The sequence below is a fragment of the Crinia signifera genome, chromosome 3, assembly GCF_055691185.1.
Source record: "Crinia signifera chromosome 3, ASM5569118v1, whole genome shotgun sequence".
Lineage (NCBI taxonomy): Eukaryota > Metazoa > Chordata > Amphibia > Anura > Myobatrachidae > Crinia > Crinia signifera.
This window is the reverse complement of record NC_139219.1, coordinates 27,271,891-27,294,470: the sequence shown is the minus strand read 5'-3', so window position 1 is coordinate 27,294,470 and position 22,580 is coordinate 27,271,891. Positions and strand designations below refer to the sequence as shown.

At 49.0% G+C, this 22,580-nt stretch overlaps 1 protein-coding gene across 4 annotated transcripts in view; it reads left to right on the top strand.

Annotated features, from left to right (window-relative positions):
• The first annotated feature begins 9,631 nt into the window (after positions 1–9,631).
• GALNT14 (polypeptide N-acetylgalactosaminyltransferase 14) overlaps positions 9,632–22,580 on the top strand; it is a 366,725-nt gene continuing 353,776 nt past the window's right edge. Inside the window, exon 1 of one of the 4 annotated variants that reach the window (XM_083175507.1) lies at positions 9,632–9,945. In XM_083175507.1, coding sequence (XP_083031633.1) covers positions 9,817–9,945 — 129 coding nt within the window. In that variant the 5' untranslated portion in view covers positions 9,632–9,816. The remainder of the gene's footprint in view (positions 9,946–22,580) is intronic. The other 3 variants (XM_083175508.1, XM_083175509.1, XM_083175510.1) reach the window with 3 other exon arrangements.

Genomic DNA, 22,580 nt, shown 5'->3' with positions numbered 1-22,580 from the left:
CGTATATACAATGCGATCTGGGTGGGATCTACCGCCCAGGATTGCAATGCTACATGTGATCCTATCCCCTGGATGCATGGGGGTGTATTATCTGGTTGGCTCGCTAAGCAGTCAGCAGCAGCCCATAGAAAGGAATCATGGTCCTGGCCAATGGCGGTTTTTACCTATGAGCTGCAGGGCTGCAGCCCCCCCAGGTATATCCGCCAGTGTAGTGAAGCCAGATGCCGTCTGTGAGACTGCACTGGCTTCACTGTGACTGGCAGTGACTTCCTATTGGAAGTCCGACCTGCCAGTCACATAGGCAGTCCCATTGGGAGGTGTTCCCTCCCTCTGGGATGCCTTGCTGCGGGCTGCCGGGCAAAAAACGTTGATTGCGCAGTATCTATCTTGGTACTGCACACGCGCTGGTCCCCGTGCCTGTAACTTATATTGTACAGGCGCCGGGACCAAGATTTCTTCTATGGGCTGTCTGAAGGAGCCCATAGTACAGAGGTTTGTACTGCGCATGCGCCAGTCCCGGCTCATGTCAGCAAAGCACAGGTGCCAGGGACACGGCAGCGGCGGTGACAGGGGGAGGGGGGTGCCTGCGACCGGAGGCAGTCCCCCTCCCCAAAAGAGGTAGGAGCCGCCACTGGTCCTTGCACCTCTATAATACAGATGACAGGCATTGGGACCAATGCTTGCGCAGTACCGATATAGGTCCTGCGCATTCGCAATCAGGGATTGAGCATGGCAGCCCACAGAAAGGCTGGGAGGGAACACCTCCCAATGGGACTGCCTTGGGTGACTGGCAGGTCGGACATCCAATAGGAAGTCACTGCCAGTCACAGTGAAGCCAGTGCAGTCTCACAGACTGTATCTGGCTTCACTACAGTGGCGGATTTTACCTGGTAAAAACCGCCATTGAATGATTTCTACCCTGCTCGCAAATCTAAGTCAGTTTGGGATGACTGAGACTTGCGCCGCCCGGGTCCGAGAACTGGGCCCGCCTGCGTTCGCCTTGGAACGGCCAGCGTTTTTTTGTGGTACACCCAGGAATGCAGGGCATGAGCATGCCCCCTGCATGCCTCCATCCTGCACCCCCCCCCCTTCCTGCGAGCACCATGGTGAATATGCAAGTCGCCGATGGCTCCCGCACAGCAGCCCTACATATTCGCATATGCAAATATGCAGAAAAAAAAATTCCATGCGAAAACGCCGGGGACCGAATTAATTGAATCAGCCCCTACATATAGAATTGCCAGCCACCAGCCTCCGCCAGCCCCCGCTATCCAACGGCAGTGGGCGCCCCGTTCTGACGAAGCTCTTCGCCTCCCTCCACCTCCTCCCCGCCGGTCCCATTGCCTCCTCGTACCCCCTTCCCCCTAACCCTGCCCATCTCCCATAGGCTACAATGGGCTATCGCTATCTCAGGATGGCGGTAGCCATGGGACCCAATGCGATGGTGACCGATGTTGATACTTCGGGCAGCATTGCTTCCACCATAGAAACCTATGGGTGATGTGGCTAGGGCGGAACAGGAAACGTTGGGGTATACTTAAAAACTGCGGCAAATGTTCAATAGTAAAAGGACCCCTGGAATAGTGTGGAAACAATCATGTGAAAACCTGGCACATGTGAACTGTTGGGGGTACTTCAGGTTTGGGAATCACTGATCTAGAAGGTGCTTGATTAATGATAAGTAGAATCTGATAGCAGGTATATACAGCAGGGTTGCCGACCCTCCCGGAATTTCTGTGAGTCTCCCGAAAATCGGGACCCCCTTCTGGCCCCCCGGAAGGGTGGGCAACCCTCCCGGATTCAGGGGGGACCCCCGCTGTCCCCCGGATCGCGGCATTAAAATGCCGCAATCCTCGGGTCTCAGAGGAGGGGGCGGAGCTAAAACGGCACAATCGCGTCATTTTAGCCCCGCCCCCTCCAAGGAGATCCGTGCATTCCCCGCTTTACCAGCATGGGGCGGGGCTTAGTGATGTCACTCATAAGCCCCGCCCCCTGAGCGGCTGCTGAAACTCTCCTATCCGGGCTTCTCCCGGAGAGGAGAATCTTAAAGTCGGCAACCCTGATATACAGTCATGCACTTGCAGAGCTGCTGTTGGTGGCACATGTGACCAAGTCTGACTGGGTAACAGCATGCAAATGGTGGGGGTCCATGGTGGAGTGCCCCTATTCTGCCTGCCGGGTAGGTTGCTGCAGAAGTGACTGGGTACAGGTTGTCCAGTCAATTAACCTTGTCGGTACTTGTGTAGTTTCACGGCGGCAGTTACGTAGTCAGCGTAGTGTCCCTGTCAGAATTAGCGTAGTGTTTCCGTGGCCAGCGTGGTCAGCTTGTGTCTGCGACTGTGTGTACGTTTGCGCCTAACCGGAGCTTGCACAGTTAGCATAGTCAGTCAGCATTGTGTCAGCGCTTATTACATTGTGTGGGGACCATTGACAATTTTTCACCTGCTTGACATGACAGGTCTGAATGTGTTCCTGAAACACCCCCACTATCCACGCCAGCCTGCAGCGTGGCGAGTGTAGCGAGACCGGCGAGGGAACGCGGTACTCGTCCTCCCATCCTGTTCATACCCCCACTATCCACGTGGGTGTGGAGTCGATTTTATAAAGTGTGGCGAGCGAACGCGGATTACTTGATGTGTATTCCGCGTCCCCGCGTGGGGCTCACTGAGCTCGCCACGCTTCAGGCTCATTTTACACGTCCCCTGCGCTCGCCACGCTTTGAACTCAGTGACTCGCTGCTCTCGCCACACTTTATAAGTTCAACTGCACGCCGACGTGGATAGTGGGGGTATGAACAGGTCCGGAGGACACATAACGCGTTAACGCGCTGGGCTCTCTTTGGGCTGGCGTGGATAGTGGTGGTTTGAAAAGGAGGCATTTGCCAATATGTAACATGGAGCACTGGCAAATGCATCCTTTATTGTGCATGAGACGCACTTGCGCCCGCGCCCCCCTTTGTGTACGAGACGCACGTGCTATCAAACCCCTAACCCCATCTCCCTGAAGCGGATATGAGCAGGGTTAACGTACCCTGCCGCCAGAATTACTGAGACACACAAGCATCTGAGACGCTAGTGCACCTCAGGCAGATGGAGTGCATCTCTGATGGCGCCCGCAGCTCGCAGGGACAGTACGGTGACTACGCTGCCTGACGGGAACACTACGCTGACTACACAGGGCTGCCGCGGGAACACTACGCTGACTACACAGGGCTGCCGCGGGAACACTACGCTGACTACACAGGGCTGCCGCAGGGAAACTACGCTGACTACACAGGGCTGCCGCGGGAACACTACGCTGACTACACAGGGCTGCCTGACGGGAACACTACGCTGACTACACAGGGCTGCCGCGGGAACACTACGCTGACTACACAGGGCTGCCGCGGGAACACTACGCTGACTACACAGGGCTGCCGCGGGAACACTACGCTGACTACACAGGGCTGCCGCGGGAACACTACGCTGACTACATAGGGCTGCCGCGGGGACACTACGCTGACTACACAGGGCTGCCGCGGGGACACTACGCTGACTACGCTAGGTAGCTATTGGGCTACGCTGACAACGTAGCTTAGCCTACGTGGAAAACGTAGCGTATCCTGCCGCTGTGAAACTACACAAGTACCACCTTCTCTTTACAACTACATATGAAAAGAGATTACAGAGCACTGGTTTGGAAGTGGTTAACCAATGCACTTGTATAGAAAGCCATCCGGAAATTCTGGGTCCATTAAGCCTCAATGGTTTATGCTGCAAATTAATCTTTAGATTTTTATTTTATTTTACTTACAATGTGTTATAATCCTATAATGTTTCCAAATCCACCGACAGTTCTAATTACAGACAAATATTAATGCAAAGTAATTTTAGCGAAGAGAGGGAGATGAAGAGGGGAGAGAGAGAGAGAGAGAGAGAGGAAGATGGAGAGAGAAGAAGGGAGAAAGTGGGGGAGAGTGGAAGAGAGAGGGAGAGAAAGGGAGATGGAGAGGGGAGAGAGTGTGATATGGAGCGAGAGGGAGGAGAGGGAAGAGAGGGAGATGAAGAGGGGAGAGAGAGAGAGGGAGAGAGAATCAGGGATAGAGTGGGTGGGAGCCAGTGGGAGAAAGCGGAATAGAGAGAGAGGGAGATGGAGAAAGAGGGAAAGGGAGGGAGAGGAAGAGACAGGGAGAGAGGGAGATGGATAGAGAGGGAGAAGGAGGGAGAAAGAAAGGGGGAGAGTGAGAGTGGAAGGGAGAGAGGGAGATGGAAAGAGAGAGAGTGGGAAGGAGAGTGGGAAAGATGAGAAGGAGATGGAGAGAGAGAGAGAGAGGAGAGTGGGAGGGTGAGTAAAAAGGAGAGGGCGAGTGAGGGAGATGGAGACAGGGAGAAGGAGAGGTGAGAGAGGTATAGAGAGTTATAAGGGAAGAGTGACAGAAAGGTAGGGAGAGAGGTATATAGAGGGGGAGGGAGATGGAAGGGAGAGAGATAAATGGAGGGAGAGAGCAGGATAAGGATGGAGAAAGAGAGGGAGATATAAGGAGATGGGGAGGGATAGTGAGAGGGAGAGAGAGAGAGGGAGATGGGGGAGAGGGAGAGAAAAATTGGGAAAAGGAGAGGGAGAGAGGAAGATGGGGAGGAGAGAGAGGTAGAAGGAGAGGGAGGGAGGAAGAGAGAGGGGGAGAAAGAGAGAGATTGGGATATGGAGAGAGAGAGAGAGAGAGAGAGAGAGAGAGAGAGAGATAGAGAGAGATCTCAGCCCATTGTAATATGTGAGAATTGTGCTCACAGCTATATTTTTATCCTCGGAGCTGGCTAAGTGTATGGAAATGCAGGGAAATGTCAGTGCTTCAAATATAATCATCTCTAGGTTAAAGATATTCTCGTTAATCCTGGGAATCAGCGATCTGAGAGTTATAAATCCAGTCCACACATCGAGGTCTCCGATATAATTAAAGACATCACTCAACTCTCTGGCAGGCCGCTGGTGTCACTTATGGACCATTGTCACATTTACTGCCCATTCCAGCAGCGGGTGGGCTTGAGTGCCACTCATGCAACCACTAAAAGGCTGGCAGCAAAGATGCACGTCTTCTCATGGTCTAGAACCCACAACAGTTACGCGATACACGTGCAATTATCGCTCATGTTCCTATTTGTTTTATTGAAAATGTTTTTTTTTTTTTAAGTAACCCAAACTTTTTCCGTTTGAATATTTTGGTTACAATTTTCCAGCTTTCCCGATTGTTTTCCCCATCGATTCCGACATGCAATAAATGTTTCCATTTATTTGTCCCCATCAGTTCTTACATAAACGAAAGTTTTCATGTTTTCTGTAGATTTGTCTATCTATGCCAACTAAACCAAATGTACTATTATTATTATTATACAATTTATCCATATATAAAAGGCTTACCACTCCTCACCTCTATGGGGGGGTGAAGTACCACCAGCAACCACCAATGACCACTCGACGGACCAAATTACTCCTTATAGTGCTAACAGATGTCATAACAGAAAGTGAAAGCAATTTTTGCAGGGACACATTATTTATTTTAAGCATACTAGATATGGAGAGAGGGAGCTGTGGAGACAGATTGGAGATAGAAGCAGATAGGGACTGGGGGTGGGGTGTAGAGTTTGTGTGATTAAAAAACTGTCACAGTTTAAAATGAACGTATAAGCTGTCACAGCTCAAAGTGGAAGTACATTGATGAAGCCGTCATGTGACTAGTTATTAAATAAATATACATCTGTTTACAGTATGTAATTGACCTATATATGTGGACTGTTTCTTTGATGCCCTGATCTGAGCAGGGAACATCGTATACCAAATTAAAGGTCTTGGTCCATAGATTTGTAGCTGTAATCAGCTACTTTGTTTGAGGTTTACAGTATGTGGCAAAACGCCCCGCTTGCCAATTACAATGCATCACCATTGTGCTCTAGAAATTTTTCAACTGGTGAAATCTCCCTAAAGCAAAAATAAGATAGGTTCAAAGTCTGCGCACTCTAGAAGCTGCAATCTGCACTTAGGCCCTTATTCTGGTTCACTCGCAAATGCAAATTCCTTCTCCAATGGACAAAACCATGCTGCACTGCAGGGGGGGGGGGGGGGGCAGATGTAACATGTGCAGAGAGAATTAGATTTGGGTGGGGTTTTACGTCAAAGTGAGATCTATATTGCAGCGTAAAATTAAGTCAGTATTTTCCCTGCACAGAAACAAAATAACTCTCTTTGCACAAGTTACATCTGCCCCATCTGCAGTGCACAAATGGTTTTGTCCATTTGAGAATGAATTTGCCTTTGTGAATGAACCAGAATAAGGGCCCTGGTACATGTACGTACTCAATATACACAAATACATCAACATAACAAAATGGTATACAGTGTTGAAAGCGCTCAAACTGCAAAGAGTCCTTCTTATATATTGGGAACGATAGTCAATATCCTTGTCCTAAATATATTCGTCCCAGTACAAAAGTTTCAGGGGAGCATGTAAAACAAGAACAAAGAAATATATGGTGTAGCTTTTTTTTACACAAAAAAAGTATTTTTCGGTATAAAGGAAAACAGGAGAAGTTCTTTGGGCCAGATGTATCAAGCTTCAAAGAGTGATAAAGTGGAGAATAGTAAGAAAACAGCCAATCATCTCCTACCTGTCATGTTACATGCCCTTTATATCTCCCACTACTCTTCAATTTAGTTGCGTACCGTCAGAGGTGGATTGGCCCACTGGGAAACCGGGCCATTTCCCGGTGGGCCGGTCCAGATTCCCCTCTGGCAGGGCCGCCGACCGTGCTTCTGGGCTGGCGTCATCCTAAATGCAAGCGGCCGCAGCCTGGTCACAAACGGCAGCATAGCCCAAAACAAATATGGCCACCGCATATATGCATATATTATATGCACACATGTGGCGGCCATATTTGTTTTGGGCTATGGGCTGCACTGTATGCTGTGACCACCGAGCGGACCGAAGAAAAAACCTTTTTCGGGTGTTTTTACTGCATTTCCAGATGTATCAATGCGGGACTGCAGTGTTTCTGCCACAGAGGGTAATGCCAGCTATTTTTGCAGTTACCCTATAGAAGTTTATGGGCTTCTTTTCGCATCCCCCGCCTCCACACACACAGGACGCCACTCCCCCTCAGAGGCTGTCCCTCAGAGAGTGACCTCCTCCTCCCTAGCATGGTACTTCCTCTTCCGGGTGCAGGGAGGAGGAGTCGGGGAGTCCCTGCAGCAGGAGTCTTCCCGGCGTAGGAGGTTAGGGGGACCCGCGGGCACCCTCTCACCCAGCGCCGGCTGCTTTGTAAATGGCAGCCGCTTTTCGCAAGAGCTGTCCTTTGCGATACTAATCGCATATGTTAGTACATATGCGATTAGTATCAGTGCGATGTGTGGTAGGGTGTACCGCAATTGTTTAGTGCATCCCGCCCAAAATAACAATAAAGATAGACACTGTGTAACAAGGACCAGCTCAGGAGATGACAGATAATTTAGCTAGAAAAGGGTAAAAAAGGTCCGGACTTTTAGTCCCCCCTAGGGGATATGGTCACTAGATATGGTCACTAGGTCGACATGCATGAAGGTCGACATGACTGAAGGTCGACATGAAGTTAGGTCAACAGGGTCATAGGTCGACATGGGATTTTTCACGTTTTTTTGAGCTGCCATGTGCAGGCAAGCAGTATTTCATGCCCTACCATCCACCAGGGCGTGGCGGGCGAATAAAATAGTGTGCCGAGCATAGCAAGGCACCGTACCCGAAGCATGGCGAGCGCAGCGGTTTCGAACACTGTCCATGTAGACAGTGTCGATAAGGCTGAAAAACCCCATGTCAACCTTATGACAATGTCGACCTAACCCCATGTCCACCTTCAGTCTTGTTGACCTTCATGCAAGTCAACCTACCCCATATATTTCTCTGTTCTTGGACGATATATTGAGGATATTGACTATCGGTCCCGATATATAAGAAGGACTCTTTGAAGTTTCCAGTAGGAGCGATTTCCACACCCTGTATACCATTTTGTTGTGGTGAACTCTCTCTTTGCGCCTGCTGGGAGACCCTGGACCATGTGACTTGCTGGGTGGTTTGAAAACTGTGACCGTTCTTTTCAACCCCCCTACTTAGCAGGGATTTCAAATTCTAAGAAGGTGAAAATGTTTATGTATCAGGATTCTGGTGGAGAAATCAATCATACTGTATGTGAGACCGTGTATGTGAATCCCATGATATACATTGGGCACCACAGTAGTGGTTACATGACCGCTTCACGCACTGGGTGATTCTTCACAAAGGACCTATTTTTGTGGCATTCGCCCCGTGTGTGCATTGGCTTCCTCCGGGTACTCTGGTTTCCTCCCACACTCCAAAAACATACCGGAAGGTATATGGCTTCTGACAAACAAATGCACCCCAGTGTGTCCCGGTCATAGGAATAAAGGACCGGATTCAGTTCCCATCGCTAGATGAGCAAAGTCACAGTGTACTGGTGCAGGCTCGGACTGGCCCGCCAGGGTACCGAGGGGCTCACCGGTAGGCCCCTGATGATTTATTACCCCGCCCACTTTTTAGGGGGAGGGCCTGGCACTAACTTTTAATAAGTTACTGCCCCTGCGCAGACGTCATCCAATACTGACACACGGTGGCTGAAAAATGAATTTGTTATCGCTGCCAGGCAATCATCAGCTATTTACTAACCTGGCGGCTGGGGCGGCTGGGGCGGCTGCAGCAGGCTGGGAAGCTGATTTGGGGCGAGATGCACTAAGCTTCAAAAGTGATAAATTGGAGAGTGATAAACAGCCAGCCAATCAGCTCCTACCTGTCACAGACTGTGTTTGAAAAATGTCAGGCAGGAGCAGATTGGCTGGTTGTTTATCACTCTCAATTTTATCACTTTTGAAGCTTAGTGCATCTGGCCCTTCAGCTCCATTCCTAGAGGCTGGTGGGCAGACAGATATATTCGGGGGAGGGGGTGCCAGGGTCATTAGCATACACACTTGTCTATGCTGTGGAGTATACACACTGGGCAATATGATGAACAATATCGCCCATTACATAGCCCAATGTGTACAGGGCCTACTCTTATACACATTAAGCACTATTGAAAATATATAGTAATAATCATATCAACTGCAAAACATCTCCTGGTGACTGCTGTCACCTCACCCTAATTTCCTGGGACATTCTATCCACTATATTTATACCTCTGAAATATCCATTTAAAATAATAATAATAATAATAATAATAATAATAATAAAAACTAGGAGATACAGTGGAGACAAAAAGTACCAGCTTCTAAATGTCACGTTACAGTCTGTTTAAAAAATGACAGTTAGGAGCTTGGTTGGTTGCTATTTTATCACCCCCCCCCCCCCCCCCCTGCGTAATCTCTCTCATAGACCCCTATGTACCATACATATACCTGTCTATGGAAGGGAAGGGGTGAGATAAAGTAGAACACTTGCAGTATTCATTAGAGCTATGTGGGAGGGGGCTGGGTGGCATCCTCAGCAGGTGCCCCTACCTGTGCCCCACACCTGGCCAGGTGAGACGTTCCCCCTGCACACACACACACACCTCCCTCCAGCCTTGGTGCCTGCATTAAGACGTGCCAGCCAGCAGGGGGCGCTGAGCTCCCCCGATCAGCTGCTGCCAGTGGGTCTCATTCCTCTGCTGCTGTCAGCGCTGGATACGGAGCCGGGCTCCCTCTGCCCGCTGTACGCTCACACACCGCCCGGCTGGCACAGGGGGCACACATGCCACTCTCCCCGCACTCCGAGCTGCTCTGATGAGCCCCCACCTCTCATGAGGAGCACTTGCCCACTGGACCATGCGGTGGATGGCTCGCAGGCTGGTGCTGGTGTTGATTGGGCTGGTGTGGATCGCGATCCTCATCTTCTTACTGGGGGGCAGGAGGAGGAAGCTGGCAGCGGAGGAGCCGGAGGGGGACAATGCCAAGGTAAGCCTGGACCTACCCTATCTATACCCACCCCCCTGCCTGGCTGCATGCAGGGTCACTGCTGGGCACTGGGGTTACCCACCTCCCCTGGGCACAGGCTGCGGGGTGCAGCATGCACTGTTGTAAGGGTGGCATAGCAGTGACTGGCAGCTCATGCCATGCACCCAGTCACAAGTACAGGAAAGTTGCAGGTTAACCCTTTACTCCTCACAATGCTATTATAGTAAGGCAGTACCTGGTGCACCAGTGCCAGTACACCTGTACACCTGGATGCCATCTATTATAGTAACACAGTACCTGGTGCACCAGTGCCAATACACCTACACCTGACTGCCATCACTGCACACAGTGCTATTATAGAAACACCGTACCTGGTGCACCAGTCCAATACACCTGTACACCTGTCTGATTTCACTCCTCACAATGCTATTATAGCAACACAGTACCTGGTGCTCCAGTGCCAATACACCTGTACACCTGGCTGCCATCACTGCACACAGTGCTATTATAGTAACACAGTACCTGGTGCACCGGGGCAATACACCTGCACACCTGGCTGCCATCACTGCACCGAGTGTATTATAGTAACACAGTACCCAGTGCACCAGTGCATTACACCTGCACACCTGGCTGCCATCACTGCACATAGTACATTATAGTAACACAGTACCTGGTGCACCAGTGTGATACACCTGTACACCTGGCTGCCATCACTGCACACAGTGCTATTATAGTAACACAGTACCTGGTGCACCAGTGCCAATACACCTGTACACCTGGCTGACATCACTACGCACAGTGCTATTATAGTAACACAGTACCTGGTGCACCAGTGCAATACACCTGTACACCTGACTGACATTACTGCACATAGTACATTATAGTAACACAGTACCTGGTGCACCGGTGCAATACACCTGCACACCTGGCTTCCATCACTGCACACAGTGCTATTATAGTAACACAGTACCTGGTACACCAGTGCCAATACACCTGTACACCTGGCTGACAATACTGCGCACAGTGCTATTATAGTAACACAGTACTTGGTGCACCTGTGCCAATACACCTGTACACAGTGGGGGCTACTTGCCTCTTCCCAGTGCACAATTGTGTAGAGTTTGTGTTGTTGTTGCTGTTACTGTGTATGACACCTTGTTATCCACCTCAAGGATAATAATGATAATACTACATATGAGGTGAATACGGACAGTTACTGGATATTCTGGAGCGCTGACGGTGATATTACTTATATGTTTGTATCATTTGTTTTCTTGTTTTTGCTGATGTATGTATTCTGTTAGGCGCTGTGGAACCCTTGTTGCGCCATATTAATAAACAATTATATATATATAATCTGGATTACTTTGTGGGTGTGTATATATATATATATATATATATATATATATATATATATATATATATATACAGTAATCCAGCGAGAGAGACCCTTAACCACGTGCCACTTTCATATACTGCAGCAGGCAGACCTGGTGACCCTGGTTTGCGAGCTTGCCCTCCCCCAGGCACCGAGGCAGCAGTGAAGGAGTTAGCCTGAGTATATCTGGGATACAGCAGCAGAAATGATGAATAATGCATCTTTGGCTGGATCCCCTGGAATTGCCCAGGGAAGCTGCCTCTTCACGCGCACTGCTGTATAATTAGCGGTTTTATTAAACCAACACCAGGCGATCTCACCAGCTCATTTAGAGTGTTCTGCACTTTGCAAGCGATCTGAGTGAATGCACTGATTGGAGAAGTGGAAATCTCCCGGTAGTGGAAGTTCGCTGTATACATCAGTAAATTCTGTGATTAGCAAGCAGAGGCGGGTACCCCGCATGCACAGGGTGGTAGTCGGCACTAATGCCAGCGTGGTGAGTGGTATCGCTGGCTGACCAGGGGCAGAGGAAAGCAAATATCCAATAAAATGGGCAATTTAATTTAACTTTAATTCCCAGTCTTATCCCAATTGTAAAATGACGGTTTGTCTGAATATATATCTATATTTTATTTTGTACATCGGGATCGAATCGATATTAAATATGTTCGATTTGCTTTTGATTACATTCTTATATAAGCAAAATCGAATAGAAAAATAGACCACATCGAACCGTTTGTACAGGGCATTACTTCCAGTGGAAGTGCAGAAGCGAATCAGCCCCAAGTGCCGGGGGGCTTCTGGACTTTAAGTTGACTATTGGTTGACATGCATTAGGTCAGTGTAGTCAAAAGATTGTAATGATCTAAAGGTCGACACAGCAAATGGTTGACATCGATTTTCACATTTTTAAAAAATTCTTCCCCATCCACATGCACTATTATTGGAAATGGTAACGGTAATGCGAGGGGACACCCCAAAAAACGTTTTAAAAAATCGACCTTTTGCTTGCGACGGCATTTTTTCGATGTCCAGATTGTGAATGTTGACCGTTTGGATCAGCCTAGATACTGTTGACCTGTGGGACCTCACTCGGGCCGGGACCTTGCGATTCTCTTTGCTTTCTATAGTTAAGGTTTTGAAATAGAAGGTGCTGCCAGGTAATGTTGTACTACACAGAGGGCCTTATTCAGTTTGGCTCATAAGGCAGAGTACATTAGCAGATAAACGCCTCCCTCTGCCCGGCCGAACAGGAGACCCTAAACTCGCTCTTCAAGGAAGCCTAACAGTCCAGATTTTAAGACTATCCATGGGTGAGCACATGTGGTTATATCAAATGAATAAGGTACAAAATAAATTTTGTGCTCAAGCATGGCTATCCTTAAAACCTGGACTGTGCTTTGAGGACCAAGGCCCTTATTCAGATCTGATCGCAGTACAAATTTGTTCTCAAAATGGGCAAAACCACGTGCTCTGCAGGTGGGGTAGATGTAACGTGTGCAGAGAGATTTAAATTTGGGTGGGGTGTGTTGAAATTGAAATCAAAATTGCAGTGTAAAAATAATGCAGCCAGTATTTACCCTGCACAGAAACAAAATAACTCACACAAACTTAACTCTCTCTTTACATGTTACATCTGCCCCACCTGCAGTGCACATGGTTTTGTCCATTTTGAGAACAAATTTGTACTGCGATCAGAACTGAATTAGGGCCCAAGTTTGGGTTAGTATATGCGTTCCCCCCTTTCCTACCAGGATATTAAAAAAATTATAATAGTGCATAAATTTGCCACATTTGGGCGAGATATCTAAAATCCCAGAGTGGAAAGAGATAATGAACTTGTCAATTAGCTCCTAACTGACACGTTACACGGTATTGTTTGAAAAAAATCACAGTTTAGAGCCTGATTGGTTATTACTTTATCTCTCTCCTGCGATATATCACAATTCCTTTTTTTGTTTTTGGCTGATGATAATCAGCATTTATCATGTAAGTACAGTTGCTGCCTGTGTATGAATCTGGTTTTATTATTGAGAATCCGACCTCTGATATAATGTATAATTGTAATACAGTAAGATAAGACCTCAGCTGAACATGAGCTAAAGGAAAACCGATGGCTGATTAAGCCGGAGGTTACATAAACCACTGAAGGTTCTTATGCTGCATTTGTTTAACAGTTGTGTAGGGGTTGTTCAAGTGTGCTGTTGCTGGCAGCCAATGGGTGCAGGGGGAGGAGCAGTCAGACTAGGAGGGTCTTGTGGCTTGGGAAGTCTGCCTCTCTGAGGGTATTTCCCGACCGTCCCATCCCTATTTTCTGTCTCTACTAGAGATGGGCAAAACGGGTCACTAGCGAGAGCTGGGATCCAGTAGATCAGTTAGTGAAAAGATCCGTATCTTTTAGGCGACTCAACGGTTCACTTTGAAATAAGGGGTAATTGATAATAACGAAGCATAATTTGTTTTACAATCATTTATTGCCATTTTTTTTATTTTATTTTTAAAAACAGTGAACTGAACAAATAAGAACATACATAACCGAGTAAAACACTGATCGATGGCTGGGTGCAGAATCGCCATTGATGGCAACCATCAATGGTGTCTGCACCGAAGGCCATCCCTAGCAGTAGCAGCAGCCTTATTATTCTTTCTTTTACTTGCAGTCACAGCACTGTACTCAGTCTCCAGAGTCAGTACATCTCAGCTGCCACAGGTGGCAGTGCTGAGATCAGGAAAATGCATTGTAATGAAAAACGAAACTGAAAGTAAAGGAACGACAGATCACCTTTTCTTGGGATCGGCGGCTCACTCGGTCTTTCATGGGATCCGTTCAAAAGATTTGCTTCGTTCGCGAACGACCCATCTCTAGTCTCTACTTCTTCTCTTGGGCGGCGGTAAAGAACGGTCATTTGTGTAGATGGAATAGTGTGTAAATAGTGGGTGGCGCTCTCCGGACATCGATTGTCATGAGCCATACTTCTTTGCACGGAAGATGGCTGCCATCACCGACCCAGGTGGTGGCTGGGAGAGTTGATCACCAGCGGTGTGTGAATGCTATGGTGATCCTACTACCCCCCCCCCCCCCTCCCCTTTCTTTCCTCTGACCGTTCTTTGGTGCCGCCACCATGTAGGCACCAGGGGGTGGGGGAAGGTTAGGTTTAGGTCATGGGTTGTGGGGGTTAGGGTTAAGATCTAAGGGGGTAATTCAGGCCGCGAATTTGCACAGCCAGCGTTCAGTTAAAACTCCGCCCTGCTAGAATAAAATCCTGCCTTGCACATGAATGTGATCGCGGTGTGAATGTATGTGTACGGCTACAACACCGTCTAATGATTTGTACACTGGGCACCAGTCATCGCAGGCTCATGGGCTGCACGCATGAGCAGTGTATCAATATTTGCGCGCCATGCATGTTCCTAGGGAGGGTTAGGATTGGGGGGACAGGAGAAGGTAAATCGGTATTCTGACCGCCGACATATTGACCGCTGTCCTTCCGTATGTATTCGGAACACGGGTGCTTTGCCCCGGTCCTGAGCCGCCGCTGTCCCGCTCATGCTGTAACTACCTGACGTTTATACAACGTGTAATCTCATATTTTGCAGACGTCTTATCTTAGTTTACATACGGAGCCATTACAGGGCTCAGTCCCTTCACTATAATTGCATCTCACCAGTGATATAAAATCAATAGTAAATAACCAAATGATGTTGATAAGCAGCAGAAGGCAAAGGATGAGGTCAGCAATCAGGATGGGGGGGGGGAGGCACCAATCGGAGCAGTTGGTGTAATTAACCCCATAGAGGAGAAAACCTGAAAGTGATATCATTGGTGCATTTCGGTTGTATCTGTATGTAACTTACTGGATGTGGGGTACATCATGCTGCACTGCAGGTGGGGCAGATGTAACAGGTGCAGAGTGAGTTACATTTGGGGGCGTTATTTTGTTTCTGTGCAGGGTAATTACTGGCTGCTTTAATCTTATACTGCAATATAGATTTCAGTTTCAACACACCCCACCCAAATCTAACTCTTTTGCAAACCAACCTGAATCACCCCCCTAGTGTATTATGCCCCATACTGGCAGTGCCAGTCATTGCTGGGTGCAACTTGCAGGTTCTTGCTGGGAGTAATACTGAGAAAATAGCAGATCATTAGTGGGAATAGTGGGGTATGGGTAAAACCGGAATTGGACAGGACCCCGGAACGCCGGACTGGACAGGTGACAATCAGAGGCGTACCTAGATTTTCGTGGGCACCAAAAGTTTTTAAGGGCCCCTTATTTAGCAATTGATGGTGGTAAATGTATGTAAAACATATTACTTAAACAGAAAAGATGGGCCCCCTTCTGCTCTGGGCCCCATAGCAACTGTACTCCTTGCACCTATGGTGGTTACGCCCTTGGCGACAATCATCGATTTCTGTCATTACGGAGCTTGTAGTGTCCGATCCAGGGGGTGTACAGTCCGAGGGTGGGGGGGGTTTGCTTGTGACACCTGTCACCAGGGTGAGGAGGAGGGAGAGAATAAAGCCTCCATGTATGGTCCGGGCATGTAGCAAAAACTGGAACGGTCAGGACCACACGGGGAGACTGTAATTACCCCTTCCCATGTCCCTGTTGAAAGCTTTCACAGGCACCCACCCCCCACCGGACAAGACACCCCCGGGACAGGACACCACCCAGACCGGACACTACAAGCTCCGGAATAAAAAGTTTGATGTCTGGTCCGGCATTCCAGTGGTCTTGTCTGGTTTTTACTTAGTCCTGGATTAGTGTGCATGTGCTGGTTACAGATAATGATTTGTACAAGCAGTGACTGCTGGTCACTGCTGGTGTACATTCCTGGTCATTGCTGGTTGCAGTTCTCCGGCCATTGTTGGTACTGTAGCACATTACTGATCAGGCTGAATTATTTTTTTTCTGTGCAGCGTAAATACTGGCTGCATTATTTTTAAACTGCAGTTTAGATTTCAGTTAGAACACACCCCACCCAAATCTAACTCTCGCTGCACATGTGACATCTGCCCCACCTGCAGTGCAGCATGACGAAGCTAATGTCATAAGCCCTCCCTAAAAAATGATTCGGCACGCTTGCCTTTTTTTCCGGACGCTCACATGAAATGTCCGGGTACCACCCACAAATAGCGTTTTACTGTCACTCAAGTTGCGAGTGACTTGTGAAAAAATGTATTTCTTACTTTGTCGCTGTTTCATGCACGCTACCATCCATACGCATTATTGTTCCATAATGGATCAGCTTACAGCATCCGGTCTGAATAAGGCACATGAATTGTCCCATTTGAGAAAGATTTTGTGATCAATTCTGAATTACTGAAGGCCCATTACTTGGAGCAATTTGCTAGTCATTGACGGAGGCAATTGTTGGTTGAGGCTGGAAGTAATTTCCAGGTCATTTGCTGAGACGTTGGTATTTTCTTCTTTGCTGCTTTATATATCCTGTGGCAAAACCGCTCTTTAGCAAACTAGGACCCTATTACAGTCCCTTCCTCATCACCTTTTTTTTTTTTTTTTTTAAGTGTAGTACATACTTGCCTACTTTTGAAAACTAGTTTCAGGGAGATTATAGTTGGTAATAGAATATTACACAGAGCCCATTAAGAGGGGCGTGTCATTCTACTACCAAAGGGCATGGCTAGTTCCATATACAGTATGGAGAGATTGTGGCACCTAGAAGCGTGTGTGTGTACTGCTACATCTGAGAGGAATCTAGTGAAATGACTTATATCCAAATGTAGATGAGCCTCAAAGCAGTTAGTAAGAGCTACTATACTTGGTAAAGTGCTGGGAAATGGTGCTGCTGATTCAATGTAAATGTATCTGTCTCTCATTCCTTTTTTCCCCAAAATTGTAACAGTGTAATGTGGGCTAGGTGACATGAGGGAGATTGCTAGACTAATGAGGGAGAGAGGGAGATTGCTGCTATGTCAGGGAGTCTCCTGCAGAATGCAGGGGGGAGGTAACTATGGTGTAACAGTGTAATGTGGGCTAGGTGACATGAGGGAGATTGCTAGACTAATCAGGGAGAGAGGGAGATTGCTGCTATGTCAGAGAGTCTCCTGCAGAATGCAGGAGGGTAGGTGACTATGATGTAACAGTGTAATGTGGGCTAGGTGACATGAGGGAGATTGCCAGACTAATGAGGGAGTCTCCTGCAGAATGCAGGAGGGGAGGCAACTATGATGTAACAGTGTAATGTGGGTTAGGTGACATGAGGGAGATTGCTAGAATAATGAGGGAGAGAGGGAGATTGCTGCTATGTCAGGGAGTCTCCTGCAGAATGCAGGAGGGGAGGTAACTATGGTGTAACAGTGTAATGTGGGCTAGGTGGACTGAGGGAGATTGCTAGACTAATGAGGGAGATTGCTGCTATTTCAAGGAGTCTCCTTCAGAATGCAGGAGGGGCGGTAACTATGATGTAACAGTGTAATGTGGGCTAGGTGCCATGAGGGAGATTGCTAGACTAATGAGGGAGAGAGGGAGATTGCTGCTTTGTCAGGGAGTCTCCTGCAGAATGCAGGAGGGGAGGTAACTATGGTGTAACAGTGTAATGTGGGCTAGGTGACATGAGGGAGATTGCTAGACTAATCAGGGAGAGAGGTAGATTGCTGCTATGTCAGGGAGTCTCCTGCAGAATGCAGGAGGGTCGGCAACTATGGTGTAGTATAAATGAAAGGACTCATCTGATTGGCTCTGTGACCCTGTGTATCCTTTGCTTCCCATTTCATGTATGTCCCTGCGGTTGGTAAGTTCACATGATGCGATGTGACAGTTTATTAAGTTGTCATTGTGTGCGGTGGACATGTTCCTGATGTATAATAGTAATTCAGATAGTTCTAGATGCCAGAAAATGAATTTCCATTGTTTTCAGTAGAAGTGACAATAACATAGAATAATACACAGTATTCCTGCTCAGCCATCTGTCCTTGGCAGAACCTGACAGTAATATCTTGTACTAGGTGATTCATCGCGCCCTACGGGCGCTCTTCACACCGTCGTAAGGGGCTGCGCCCCCTTAATTTGTGAACATTTGTATATGAGAAAGATGGTTAGAATTGTATGAAAGATGGCCTGTATTGCAACTTGAGTTATAGGTGAAATGTGTTAAATAGAGAGCATATGATTTGGAAGGGGGTGTGTATTGTTTTGTTTAATTAAAAAGCGGTTACAGAGTAAGATGTACATTGATAGTGTGGATGGTACAGTGACATTTGTGGGTGTGGGGGGGGCTGTGTGTGCATGTTGTTTAGGTGTGTGTGTGCAATAGTATAGTAGGGTGTTTCTGAGTCAGCGGCTCCCCACTGGCGGAGGTCACGACACAGGAAAACAGGAGGCTGGGTAGTAATAGGGGTGTGTGGGCATAAGGGGGACTAAAGAGGAGGGTGTGAGATACTGTGCAGCTTCTGCCAGTGGGTGAGGGTCCAGCGTGGCAGTACAGGATGGTGGCCCTTAGTCAGTGTCTCCTCCTACTGGGTGGGAGTTCGGGTGCATGAGAGCAGGAGGCTGGGCTATGAGGCATGATAGGGGCATGTGGGCAAAACAGCGTCAGCGCTTACCCAGTGGTGGAAGTTACAGTGCAGGATAGCAGGAAGCTGGGTAGTGATAGGGGTGTGTGAGTATACGGGGGACTAAAGAGGGGCTTAGGGGTGTCGGGAAATCGCCGGAGAGGGCGGGGGTCCGCAAAGCGTGGGAGGGGGCGTGAATTGCGCGAGGGGGGGTTGCGAATTGCGGGAGGGGGGGTGCGCGGGGGGTCCGTGAATTGCGGGAGTGGGGGGGGGGGCACGGGGCGCGATGTATCACCTAGTTGGTTATATATTCTTGTAGAAGGATGGTAGGATGTTGCTGTCATTCAGAATGCATTTACATAAACAGTAATAGTAGCAGTAAAAGGTCTGACTTAAAACACCTACAGTAAAACAGAACAGGTGTTATATATTATACAAAGAATTGGTTGATGATGTGTAGGTTGAAGTGCACATAGTTCATAGTTGTCACTGGAAAAAAAATTGCTACAAGAAAAAATCAACACAGAAAGTTTAACACATGTAAATGTTGACATAAGTGTGGCACTTCATCGGTGTCAATGTCGACACATGAGAATGAATATGAAAACATTCCAAATAAGAAAAATAAATCTTCAAAAACTCATGTCAACCTTTTTCATTGTGGACCATAGCCGTGCCAGTGTTTTGCATGTGCCATTTAATCCTGGGGTTGCCGTGAATCGCGCGCGGGGGGGGGGAGGGAGGGGGTGAGGGGTGTCCGCTAATCACGGGAGGAGGGGTCGTGGGTGGATGCCGTGAATTGCGGGAGGGGGGGGGGCCGCGGGGGGGGGGGGTGTGGGTGCCGTGATTTGTGGGAGGGGGGGCGTGGGGGGTTGCAGTGAATCGCGGGAGGGTGGGTCGCGGGGGCGGGTGGTTGCCGCAATGAATGGAGGGGGGGTCAGGGGTGGGGAATCGCGGTAGGGGGGGTCGTGGGGGGCACCGTGAACCGTGGGAGGGGGGGCCGGCACAAATCGTGGGAGGGGGTCACGGGGTGCCGCGAATCGCAGGAGGGGGGTGTCACGGGGTGTGGCCGAGAATCGCGGGAGTCACCGGTGGTGCCGCGAATTGCGGGGGGTGTGCTGCAAATCGCGGGAGGGGGGTCGCGGGGGGTGCTGCGAATCGCCACAAGAAAAAATCAACACAAAAAGTTCAACACATGTAAATGTTGACATAAGTGTCCATGTTGACACATGAGAATGAATATGAAAACATTCAAAAAAAGAAAAATAAATCTTCAAAAACTCATGTCAACCTTTTTCATTGTCGACCATAGCTGTGCCAGTGTTTTGCATGTGCCATTTAATCCTGGGGTTGCCGTGAATCGCGCGCGGGGGGGGGAGGGAGGGGGTGAGGGGTATCCGCTATTCACGGGAGGAGGGGTCGTGGGTGGATGCCGTGAATTGCGGGAGGGGGGGCCGCGGGGGGGGGGGGTGTGGGTGCCGCGAATTGTGGGAGGGGGGGCGCGGGAGGTTGCAGTGAATCGCGGGAGGGTGGGTCGCGGGGGCGGGTGGTTGCCGCAATGACAGGAGGGGGGGTCAGGGGTGGGGAATCGCGGTAGGGGGGGTCGTGGGGGGCACAGTGAACCGTGGGAGGGGGGGCCGGCACGAATCGTGGGAGGGGGTCACGGGGTGCCGCGAATCGCAGGAGGGGGGGTGTCACAGGGTGTGGCCGAGAATCGCGGGAGTCACCGGGGGTGCCGCGAATTGCGGGGGGTGTGCTGCAAATTGCGGGAGGGGGGTCGCGGGGGGTGCCGCGAATCGCCACAAGAAAAAATCAACACAGAAAGTTCAACACATGTAAATGTTGACATAAGTGTCCATGTTGACACATGAGAATGAATATGAAAACATTCAAAAAAAGAAAAATAAATCTTCAAAAACTCATGTCAACCTTTTTCATTGTCGACCATAGCTGTGCCAGTGTTTTGCATGTGCCATTTAATCCTGGGGTTGCCGTGAATTGCGCGCGGGGGTGGGAGGGAGGAGGTGAGGGGTGTCCGAGAATCACGGGAGGAAGGGTCATGGGTGGATGCCGTGAATTGCGGGAGGGGGGTCGCGGGGGGGGGGGGGGTGTGGGTGCCGCGAATTGAGGGAGGGGGGGGCGCGGGGGGTTGCAGTGAATCGCGGGAGGGTGAGTCGCGGGAGTGGGGGGTTGCCGCAATGACAGGAGGGGGGTTCAGGGGTGGGGAATCGCGGTAGGGGGGGTCGTGGGGGGCACCGTGAACCACGGGAGGGGGGCCCGGGGGGTTGGCGCGAATTGTGGGAGGGGGGGTCGCGGGGTGCCGCGAATCGCAGGAGGGGGGTGTGTCACGGGGTGGGGCCGCGAATCGCGGGAGTCACCGGGGGTGCCGCGAATTGCGGGGGGTGTGCTGCAAATCGCGGGAGGGGAGTCGCGGGGGGTGCCGCGAATCGCCACAAGAAAAAATCAACACAGAAAGGTCAACACATGTAAATGTTGACATAAGTGTGGCACTTCATTGGTGTCCATTTCGACACATGAGAATGAATATGAAAACATTGAAAAAGTGAAAAATAAATCTTGTCAACCTTTTTCATTGTCGACCATAGCCATGTCAGTGTTTTGCATGTGCCATTTAATCGTGGGGATGCCGTGAATGGGGTGGGGGGGAGGGAGGGAGGGAGGTGCATACCTCCCAACATGACCCTCTCCAGGAGGGACACATTGCTCTGTTTCTGGACTTTCTTCTTAATTTATGGATTACCATCACCTGTGCTTAAACACCTTTCTTATCAATTACCCTGTTTGAAACAGGTGATGACAATCATAAATTAAGATGGAAGTCCACAACCCAGCGTTACAGCTCCAGACACAAATTGAGTGACAGATGTAGCCAAATATATAAGAGATAGTGTAGTGTGAATCTTCCTATCGTACACCCTTGTGTGGTACACAGCAGCCAATTGTGCTATAGAAAGGGAATAGGTTCCCCCCCCCCCCAATTCTCATAGGAAGCAGGTGCGTTACAAATATGTGCCATACTTGAACTGGTCTAATTCAATCTTTCTTTATTAATATATTTCCGGGGAACTTGCTAATTTTTTGGGGTGATTTTATAATTTTTTATTTTATTTCTACCACTGTTTCCACTTTTGTGGCACTAGTGACAGAGATGCAGCACTCTAACAAGCTATCCCCGCACCCTGTGCTGGCCCCGCCTCCTTTATGTGTGATGTCACGTTAAGGGGGTGGGTCACCAGAATCAGAAGAGCGATATCTATTACTTTCTCGTCTAGTGTGTACACTCAATATCATTAACAACCCCCTATTTCATCTAAAGATGAGTAAGGACTTCGTTAACAAGGGCTGATGCTGCCGGCGATATTGGCATCGGCGGTGATTGGCTAGTATGTATGAGGCATTAGACACCACTGTCCTGCAACCTTTCATAGGGCGTCACTACTTGGTGCTGTTGGAGGACTCTGCTCCTTTTAGTATCCACCTCCAAACATGAGACTTCCTGATTATCGCCTTTCCCTACCCCACATCTTCAAGTTAATGATGGACATGGACCATCAGTGGTTAACAACCATTCATGATCTTTCACTGCTGATCATTAGTTTTGCCACTGATGGCAGAGCAGATGGCAATGGGTTTTTTTCTGCACCCATTCAGTGCATAGGAACGTAGCTTAGCCCCACCCTCTGCTGCGCTACAAAGCCCCACCCCACATCAATAATTGGC